We start from the raw sequence: 10,521 nt of genomic DNA on the forward strand, positions 1-10,521 counted from the left end.
GTCTGTAGCCAGGACTCCAGGTACAGCAAGTGAACTCTTAAAAGGCAATAATACAAGCAAGACTTATAAACAGTAGGAAAAAGCAGATCATGTAGGCCAATAACAAGACCAAATGATATTTTAAATCTCTTCAGCCATCAGAGTTTTTTGTGATTGCTGCTGGTCTGATTACTGTATTAAAAATCTAATTTTGTTTTTCTTTTTATCCTCTTAGGTGAAAGACACACACAACAAAAAAGCAAATGCACACATTGACACACACCTGACACTGGCACATTCATCCATCTTCTCTCTGTTTCCACTTCCTTCCTCTCAAAACTTTCTAAAACTGACCCCATTTAGATTCTTCTTATAAAACGCTTGATTTGTTAAAATAAATACATGTTGTAGAAATTTTACTGGGCTAACTAGAGGATTTATATTTGAGTAAGATACATTTTTCCCAATTTTGCAATGCTATGTTTGCAGTATAAACTGGATTAGAACCACTTCAGATTCTTACAGAACGTACTTTTCAGGATGAACTATTTCGTTGTTGTTTTTTTTTTTTTATTTACTTCAGAGGTGTACTATTTTGCAATCTGTAACTGTGGTCTCTTGCAGCGGAACCACGCAACAACATGTACCCTGCTGTGATTGGAGCAGCAATAGGCGGGATGCTCTTCGCAGCCATTCTCACAATCCTGCTGCTCATGTATATAATCCGCAACCGCAACAACAATCCCAGTGAGTCTTAGACAGGGGAATCACTTTTGCAAATGCAGCATGTAATAATAAAGCCACTTAAACATTTTTATGCGTTAATGTTGTATTTTTGTTCCCCCAGGACTGCATGACCTGCTGTTTGGCATGTGAGTATCTGGGTATTGATGTTGGTTTATCTGTATGAGGCTCAATTGCCAAATAAATAATCCATGCCTTTTTTTCCTGTTTGTTTATTTCTAGGCAGCACAGCCAGTCAAGAGAGAACATTAATTTTCCAGAGGATGAAATGGTCAGAGGGTCAGATGGAGGGATAGAGGACATCGGGGGATTATCAACTGCAGGCAAGTCAACCCCAAAAACTGTTTCTTCTGTTTTTATCATTGACATAACATTTTGTTAAGAATCAACAGTTTATTTAAAAGCCTTTCCACCAAAATTGTTTCACACTATTTGAATTGACAGTCTTTGACCTTTAAACTAAATCCATTCTGGAAAAATCAGATGTTTTATTAGTCCGATTTTATTGTTTTTCGTCATGTATTGTTTTTCTAATCTACAGAAACAGCATTTTCAACAGGTCACACTGTAAAAACACAAAATCTCACCAACTGTTTTTGGTCCATTTCTAGTGAAAATATCCTAATATGCTTGAAAAAATATTGGGATACTAGAATATTTGCCATTAAGCTCATATATCCTTACAAGCTTGTTTTATGTCTATAATTCATTAATAAAAAAATAATGGTTTCATTGGCAGATTATGTGCCTTACAAAATGGGGAAAAAGTCTTATAAGTGAAATAATCTTCCAATGGAACTAGCACTTTATTTAAAATCAGTTTTAAGGAACCATTTACTTAAAACAAGCTCATATATCTTACTGACAAGTTGTAAGTTACGTTTATCTAAATTCAAATTTACTAAGATATTTGCTCTAGAACCTTGACCAAAAATACTTGGTAAGATTTTGGGTTTTTGTAGGTTAACAGTTCAGTTAATTTCCGTGTGTATGTATATATATATACATATATATATATATATACACTGCTCAAAAAATAAAGGGAACACTCAAATAACACATCCTAGATCTGAATGAATGAAATATTCTCATTGAATACTTTGTTCTGTACAAAGTTGAATGTGTTGACAACAAAATCACACAAAAATCATCAATGGAAATCAAATTTATTAACCAATGGAGGCCTGGATTTGGAGCCACACACAAAATTAAAGTGAAATGTTCCCTTTATTTTTTTTGAGCAGTATATATATATGTATGTATATATACACACACACTCACACACAGACTCCACATGTTATAGTTTGTTCAGATTTATTTACACTTTAATGACAATATTAAAACCCAAATATATATATATATATATACACACACACACACACAGACTCCACATTAGTTATAGTTTAAGATTTATTTACACTTTAATGACAATATTAAAACCCAAAGACTGATAATGTATTTTTTAAAAATTTTGCTTTACATTATAACTTTTATAATGCAAAGCATTTTGAACTGTCTTTTTGCTGAAATGTGCTACACAAATAAAGCTGGTTGTACTTTGAGAGCCTATTTCCTTCTCATTTACTGGATGTTGATCTTTTTCAGGCCCAGCCGTTTCTATACCCAGGGCATCCTCGCCCCTCACCGCGGCACCCAGGAGTGCCACTCCCACCCCCACCAGTCAAGCCCCTTCCTCTGGAGACGATAACGAGCCAGTGAGCGTCACAATCACAGTCAAGGCTGCAGAATCCTAGAATAAATAAACCAGCTGTAGTTTACGCTGGAGCCCTTGTTGTAGATAGGGTCGTGCATGTCGATTTGTCTTATTTATCTAACAAAACATTTTGATGTTGGTTTAAAAAAGTCTGGGACTGCAAAAATGAGCTAGACGGTCAATTTACTATGTATAATATGTACATGTTAAGTGTTTTTTTTTTTTTTAGCTTTTCACCTTAGCAGGCGTCCGTCTTCATTACACATTAACCTCAAATCCTTTCAGATTTCCATATAGGATAGTAATACGCGTTTGTGTATCAATTGAAATATACAATTTTTTTTCCATTATCACAGATCTTTATTAATTTATTCAGCTTTAAACATTAACATATCAAAAACAACCAGAACACTTCAGTCTTTATGAATGGCCGACTGTAGAAAACCATGTGATTTATAAAGTCCTGATCTTTCAAGTGTATAAAACAAACAAGTGTTAACAACAGGAACATGTAAATATATACAGTTTGTCTCTAAAGTCCATGACAGTTTTTCTCTGCTTATTATGTGATGGGAAGTAAAATCTTCTGAGTGCAGACCACATCTCCGAGCTTCTGCTTTATCTTCACAAAGAGTCGTTTGAACTCCAATCCGTCACCCTGAAAAGGCAAAGTCATTTCAGCGTTTCAGAGCAATGCAAACAAGAATTCCCAAAATGCATCTGATGTATTCTCTTAAGCGATTAAGCAATATTTGTACAAAAAGGCAATGACTGGTTGCAAAATCTGTCTGAGTAGCAGGACTAATTCGCTATGGTGCATCTCAATAACGGCTCAATGACTTCCTTCCATAAGATAAATGCAATTTAAAGATAAGGAAAGTTTTCATCTTATATTTCCTTACATATTTATGTGTTTTGGAGGGTTTTGTATGTGATTTTTTGACAGAATTCAGCACATAGTTGTGAAGTGGCAGGACATTTATACATGGCTGTTAGTCTGATTCCAAATCAAAACACTGAAAAATTGATAGAAGTGAAAGAAAGAACATTTTTCTTCAACACATATAAATCCCAATAAAACAGACTGAAGTTGTGGTTCTAATGTGATCAAATGAGGAAATTACTTTTAAAAACTATTTTAAATATGTGCTTGCAGAGCAAAAAAAAGGACAATAATTTTATAAATTTCTGTTGCTGCTTCTGCACTTTCCCTGTATTTTCTCTGGTTTCCAAGCCTGTCTCACTTTGCACGTTCAAGGTTTTAGAAGAATTCAACCTGAATGCTCATTCACATGGAAAACCACATTCAGGCATCAACCTGAAGCGTGGCCGCTTACCTTCGACAGTCTGAAATCCAGCAACACTCGCTGATTCATCTCCAGCAAAAAGACCTTGAAGATTAGCTTGTTGTTACGTTTGTCCAGAGTGCTCACAGTAACCTGAAGAGGAGGGAGAACTTTATGAACATAAAAACGCACCAGCTCCAGTCAGAGGAGGCCAGTGTGAAGGCAGTCCTTTATTACCATCCACTAAAAAAAAAAAAAGAGAGAAAGTGTTTACCTGTTGGGTGCAGGTGAGTTTGAAGACAAGTGCCATGCCGTCACAGACGTCTTTCAGGGCAGATAAGGAGGCGTCGGCGTTCACGTTGGTAAAGAAGCGAGTCATTCTTCGGACTAATCTTTGCCACAGTGACTATTTACAGAGAGAAGCATGTCAACAAAGTATTAAATGTGAGTTTTTGTTCATTTTTAATACATTTGCAATATTTTCTGAATGCGCCGTACCTGACTGGCCCCTGGCGTGCCCAGCAGCTGACTGCCCAGCAACATGTGCTCAGGTTTAGTCGGCTGGGAGAAGCTGACCTGCCCTTCAGTCGGGCCGAACAACAACATGGATTCCCATCCACCTGGAGCAAAGTCAGGCTGAGAGCTGGAAAACTGCATCCTGTCATCACTACACACACGGAAAGATCATAAATAAATAATATTTCGGCTAAATCTGTTTGAAAACATCACTTTGTTCCAAGGCTTGGACCTGTTTGTCCGGGATTTAAGCTCCAACTCCGTTCGAAGAACTTTGTTGGATCCTGATCTCTGACAACCTGGAGAACAAAATTCAGAAATCAGCCCCGTGAAAATTAACCCAATAAGACACATGATTAAAATAACATCTGAAAATAACTAAAACCCTTTTTTTCTTTAAAGAGAGTAAAAAAACAAAATTAAGAAGTTAAACTTGCTCTAATGGTATAATAATTTGGCTTAATCTTTATGTCTACTAACATAAAATACAACAGAAGGAATTATTTGCTCTTTTTGAAAAAATGATGCTGATCTAATGCTACATGAAGCCTGAAAGGTAAAAGTTTGTATCAGGCTTGCCTTGAGTAAACCAGCGATCCTTCTGTATGTCTGCGATAATGATTCTTGCATCAGGACGGGGCAGCAGCAATTTGGACAGCAAACCTAAGGAAATTTATGAAAAAAAAAAAAGAATTAAACCTGTAGATTTTAAAACATTTTTGACATTTGATGAGTAAAATCTTTATCTTTTAAACTGACTTATACAAGCTTTACTTCAAAAACCATAAAATGCAAACTCAACTAAACCTGGAATTGATTACTGTTTTCTAAATCAATATTCTGCGAAGCAGTTTATGCTCTGGGATGGCTTTATTATGTTTTTAAAAATTGTGTTTGTGCCTATTCACATCTGAACCAGAACCCGAGGCTGCATTTATCTACAGGTCTGAAACCAAACTGATCAATGAGTGGGGCAAAAAGTCAACTTGTGATATAATTAAACATAGAAGACATAATTAAAAAAAAAAAAATTAAACATACTTTATATTCCAGAGATTTGAAATTTAACATTTTAATGTATGGAATGGGGGGGGAAGTCTACAAATTCTAATTTTTCAAAACAATATATAATTTTTTTATTTCATTAGTGAAGGAATGATGACTTTATAAATGATTTCCACCTTTACAGAATACAAATTAATAAAACTAAATACATTTTAGTAAGAAAAATATTGCAATCCATGTCAGACGCAGTGTATTTTCTTTTCCAGAATTCAGTACGACACGTAGTTGTTGGTGTAGTCTGAGTCTTACTAAGAGGCATGGGCTGGATTTTCTTCCAGGGAGGTAGGTAAGTCTTCTTCTGGATCCAGTCTGAGTATTCCTGGCAGCTCTCGGTGGGTTGGTCCCAGGGCAGTTCTGATAAAGAAAAACAAACATGTTGACCAAAGGTTTCTGCACCTCAACAGCAAGTCACGGGAAATCCTCCTGATCATTTGTGACACAGATTCACAGCAGAAAAAATAAAATAAAATAAATAAAAAATTCCAGATAATTTCAATTTCCATCTCACCTCTTTTGTTTCACAATAATAAAGGTGACAACGTTATTTGTATTTGTTTATTTATTTCAAACACATTTTAAAAAACATGAGAACAAGCAATCAAAACATGTGAATACATAACCAAGAACAAAATAATTTGTTTACTTCTTTTTTTCTGTTTGAAAAGAAGTAGGAAGAAGTGAACACTTATTTAATCCTACCCCTTATCTCAATTTAATGGAATATATTACTGACTCAATAATTATCAAAAATGTGTAATTGAAACCATGCTATATTATTAAGGTGCCTTTTTAATATACTGTCCCAACAATAAATTATATTACATAGACAGGATAGTTATAAACTAATTCTCATGAGACAAGAAAATCTACGGATAATACTAACAGTAGTAATGACAATTGTAAATAACCTCACATAGAGCAAAGGTTCCCTGTACAATGTGAATAACATAGCTTTGTACTTTTTTTTTTTAATCAAACAATTGATTTAGACACCTTTCAAAGGTATCTGGTTCTGATGACTGAAGTTTGTGGGCAAAATGCAAAAATTTGAGGAATCAATAATTTCCCAAAAACTGAAAATTCCTACAGTCCAAATGCACCATTTGCGTCTCACCTCCTGCCAGCATCGCAGTCAGAACGATCCCACAGGCCCAGACATCTGCAGGCTGAGCTTGGTACTCCTGCTGGCTGAGAAGCTCTGGAGCAACGTAGGGCAGCGTTCCACAGAGTCGATTCAGAGGGCGCTCCCGCCCTTTGAAACGAAACATGGTGGCCAGACCGAAATCCGTCAGCTTTAAGTTGTCTAAGAGGAAAGAAAACACCTCATGAAGTATAAATATGTTAAACATGGACTCCAATTAGTACACATTTTATTTCCTCACCTTTGTCATCCAACAAAATGTTCTCTGGCTTTATATCTCTGTGGGTGATGCCAAGGTTGTGAAGGTACTCCTGTGAAAACAGAGCAAAAACAAAACCTTTAAAACAAGTGTAGATTTTTCAAACTTTTACAGTCTGAATTTACTCACCACAGCGGCTATTAGCTGCTTGAAAAACTTATGAGCATCTTTCTCTGGCATCCCCACATCAGGCTCTATAACAACAAAAGGAACCACCCAAAAAACTTAGCATACACCCAAAAAACTTGTTGTGTTTCATGTGATAAAACACAATAAAGTGTATAAATATAAAGTAAAAGGTAAAGTTTGACGATATGTTGTTGCAGCACACATTTGTCCATAGAATCCATATAAAATACATTCAAGTTTGTGGATGAAATGTGAAAGAATGCAAAAATTTTCAAGAGATCTTGGCACTTTCACGAAGGGTTGTGGATGCAAATTTACACTGCGAATAAATGTCACAAAAACATTCTGCAACAACTTGTCCATTACCGATACGGTCGAACAGCTCTCCTCCGGTGCAGTACTCCAGAAAAAGATAAACAGTCGGTCCTTCCTTTCGATGACCAAAGAACCTCACAATGCTGGGGTGGGTGAGCATCTAAAAGAGAATAAGTGTTAAAATGTGTAGATTGTGAGGCTTAAAGTGCAAAATAAGCAGCCTACCTTGTGGATGCAGACCTCCTTTTTGACATTGTCTGCACACTCTTTAGCCTGAGAAGTGTCTATCACCTTCACTGCCACTGCCTCTTCAGTCTGTCTGTTCACCAATAACCTCACTCTGACACAGTCAGAAAAAATAANTATTAGCTGCTTGAAAAACTTATGAGCATCTTTCTCTGGCATCCCCACATCAGGCTCTATAACAACAAAAGGAACCACCCAAAAAACTTAGCATACACCCAAAAAACTTGTTGTGTTTCATGTGATAAAACACAATAAAGTGTATAAATATAAAGTAAAAGGTAAAGTTTGACGATATGTTGTTGCAGCACACATTTGTCCATAGAATCCATATAAAATACATTCAAGTTTGTGGATGAAATGTGAAAGAATGCAAAAATTTTCAAGAGATCTTGGCACTTTCACGAAGGGTTGTGGATGCAAATTTACACTGCGAAAAAATGTCACAAAAACATTCTGCAACAACTTGTCCATTACCGATACGGTCGAACAGCTCTCCTCCGGTGCAGTACTCCAGAAAAAGATAAACAGTCGGTCCTTCCTTTCGATGACCAAAGAACCTCACAATGCTGGGGTGGGTGAGCATCTAAAAGAGAATAAGTGTTAAAATGTGTAGATTGTGAGGCTTAAAGTGCAAAATAAGCAGCCTACCTTGTGGATGCAGACCTCCTTTTTGACATTGTCTGCACACTCTTTAGCCTGAGAAGTGTCTATCACCTTCACTGCCACTGCCTCTTCAGTCTGTCTGTTCACCAATAACCTCACTCTGACACAGTCAGAAAAAATAATGATAATGGTTCAATTATGAGGCATATGACAATGTTTTAAATAAATGACAATAAGTTGTGTGGAAAAACAAAATTGTTGATCATGCATAAATGTATTGCAGTTTTTACTGCTATGCATAAAAAACATATTCAGAGACAATGCAAACATCTATATTTCAGAGGGTACAAAATTTAAGACAAGATTTGCATTTTCGAGTGGTCAAATATGCACAATCTACTGTTTGACGGCTATGAAAAAAGTAAAAAAATATATAACAACTCATTCTTACTCTCCATAAGCTCCTTCTCCCAGAGTCTGAACGACGTCCCAGTCCTGCACAAAAGGGATCGCCATGCTGCGATGCAGACAGAAACATGTTTTTATAACACATGTCAAACAAGGACTCCGTATCTCATTAACAACGGTGCGTTTTAAACCTGTCATTCCTAAAGTCTAGACATGCTAGGAAGGACGCGAGATGTTAAATGTCACTATTCAATCAAAGAAAAAAGTAATTTAAATATCTGTATATTTCATCGTACCTGAACCACCTTCAGCTGCAGTTTTCGCACAAGGCGGTTCGCGAAAGACTAAAATAACTCTGTCATGTGTCAGCGGTAGAAGCTTTATAAAATCCTGGCGTAAATTTGGCGCCTTGTTGTTTTACTGGATGCAACTTCCGCTAAGCTTCGTCATTTCCGCTAGACCAACGTGGGATCTGCGCGCTGTCGCCCTCTGTCGCAATAAAATAAAATAAAATAAAATGAAATAAAATGAAATAAAATAAAATAAAATAAAATAAAATAAAATAAAATAAAATAAAATAAAATAAAAACATTTGAGAATTGATAGTTTTCCAAAATGATAGTTGTATCATTTTGGAAAACTGACTAAATAAGTTCATGGAGGGATGATTAACTAAATTGCACAAATTAAGCATCCTTATTAATATTTGGTTAGAATGAAAAACAAACACCAATGTAAGTAATGGTAATAGTTTTTTAAAAGCCGATTTAAACCATTACATTAGTCGGGTTACATGGGGTCTACAGACTTCTCCACAAGATGGCGCTGGAGGAAACCATACAAGTCAAAAAGAAAAGATTGAGAAAAATCTATGCATAAAAATTAAGCCTGTAACTGACAAATCTTTTTCATTAAATCCAAAAATATACATTATTTTTCCTGTAATTCCAGCATCCAGGCTTTAGACAGTTATTGACAATGAAAATATCAACATGAAAAGATGAGCCTCCTTCTGAGAAGATATTATAAGGGTACACTGTTGTTCATATCTGTGTTGGCCTAAAACAACAAGTTAATCAACAAACATCACTCAAATGTGCCTTGGTTTTTGGGAAATGATGAGGCAAATGTTTGTACTTTATCTCTGTTTCACAATGACTGTTTTTTTTTTGTGCAATGTGTGACCCTGTGCAAGTACACAGAGTGGGAAAACCAAAATTTTAAAGAGAAAGGAAAATGTTATGGCCTATCTTAGAGTAGTTCCAGAAAATTAAGGACATCCATAAGAAAGCCTGATTATTCCAAGTTGACTAAACCATCTTGTTTCGTTACGAGTTATCTTTTCTTTCTTCTTAGTATTTGGGCAGACAGTACTCTAAACTGAAACGTTTTGGGGAAACACACATATTGATCTCATTTTACTGGTCAAACAGGTAATGAGTAACAGACTAGTTTTTGTTTGTCCCTAGACCCCCCCCTGCCCCCCTCCCACCAGGTGAACTTTATTCACTGAAATAAATCAGACGTTCCTGCCATTTTATCACATTTCCAGTTTGTTCTCTCATTAGGCTGAAACATGGGGGCTTCTAGCAACTGGAGCTGGTATGCTGCACTCTTGTGTCTCTTCAGTTTGGGTAAGGAACTTTTAATTAACATGCAATACCTGCATTTTGTTTATAACTCCAGATTTTCAAGAACATGCACGTTGTACATTTTCTTGTACATTTTGTCCAACAAATTTTGTAAAATAACATTTTGTACAATAAAAGTTTATTTTTAAACTTAAAATAAAAGTTTATTTTACAAATTTAAAAAGACAGCTGCTGGAATTATGGAATGGTCATTATGTGCCTGGAAAATTAAAATCCTTGATTTAAGTACAAAAAAAAAGCTAGTATAAGGTTCTAATATATTTAACTAGAGAAAGGCTTATTTATTCAGTGAACATTACTGTTGAAATACTGAAGATCACAGTTCCCTGGTAAACCTATGAATGCACCAGTTCCAAATTTTTTTGGCAATCGATTATTAATGATAATATTAATAGTAAATAACATTATTATTATTTACTTTTATATAAAGCAAATCTAGAATTGCAAATGTTTAATCAATTAAC

The 10,521-nt window shown here is 35.5% G+C and overlaps 3 protein-coding genes across 3 annotated transcripts in view; 2 read left to right on the forward strand and 1 right to left on the reverse strand.

The window, feature by feature from the left end:
* Nucleotides 1–2,977, forward strand: part of LOC103142148 (putative pregnancy-specific beta-1-glycoprotein 7) — an 8,308-nt gene extending 5,331 nt beyond the window's left edge. Inside the window, exons 5-8 of the mRNA XM_016673839.1 lie at nucleotides 604–726; nucleotides 827–851; nucleotides 946–1,046; nucleotides 2,329–2,977. Of these exons, the coding sequence (XP_016529325.1) occupies nucleotides 604–726; nucleotides 827–851; nucleotides 946–1,046; nucleotides 2,329–2,477 (398 nt within the window). The 3' untranslated portion in view covers nucleotides 2,478–2,977. The remainder of the gene's footprint in view (nucleotides 1–603; nucleotides 727–826; nucleotides 852–945; nucleotides 1,047–2,328) is intronic.
* On the reverse strand, nucleotides 2,783–8,868 carry chek1 (checkpoint kinase 1). The gene is made up of 14 exons (XM_016673847.1): nucleotides 8,702–8,868; nucleotides 8,449–8,514; nucleotides 8,043–8,157; nucleotides 7,869–7,977; nucleotides 6,834–6,898; nucleotides 6,687–6,756; nucleotides 6,419–6,607; nucleotides 5,554–5,658; nucleotides 4,819–4,902; nucleotides 4,472–4,538; nucleotides 4,222–4,390; nucleotides 3,998–4,129; nucleotides 3,775–3,876; nucleotides 2,783–3,095 (listed from the first exon to the last, which is right to left on the reverse strand). The coding sequence occupies exons 2-14, from the start codon at nucleotides 8,511–8,513 to the stop codon at nucleotides 3,000–3,002; spliced, it is 1,368 nt and encodes a 455-aa protein (XP_016529333.1). The 5' UTR covers nucleotide 8,514; nucleotides 8,702–8,868; the 3' UTR covers nucleotides 2,783–2,999.
* A 1,061-nt stretch (nucleotides 8,869–9,929) lies between these two features.
* LOC103141081 (complement factor B-like) overlaps nucleotides 9,930–10,521 on the forward strand; it is a 10,278-nt gene continuing 9,686 nt past the window's right edge. The window contains exon 1 of the mRNA XM_007556524.2: nucleotides 9,930–10,039. Within this exon, the coding sequence (XP_007556586.1) occupies nucleotides 9,982–10,039 (58 nt within the window). The 5' untranslated portion in view covers nucleotides 9,930–9,981. The remainder of the gene's footprint in view (nucleotides 10,040–10,521) is intronic.

This window comes from Poecilia formosa, unplaced genomic scaffold (genome assembly GCF_000485575.1).
Source record: "Poecilia formosa unplaced genomic scaffold, Poecilia_formosa-5.1.2 Scaffold3, whole genome shotgun sequence".
Lineage (NCBI taxonomy): Eukaryota > Metazoa > Chordata > Actinopteri > Cyprinodontiformes > Poeciliidae > Poecilia > Poecilia formosa.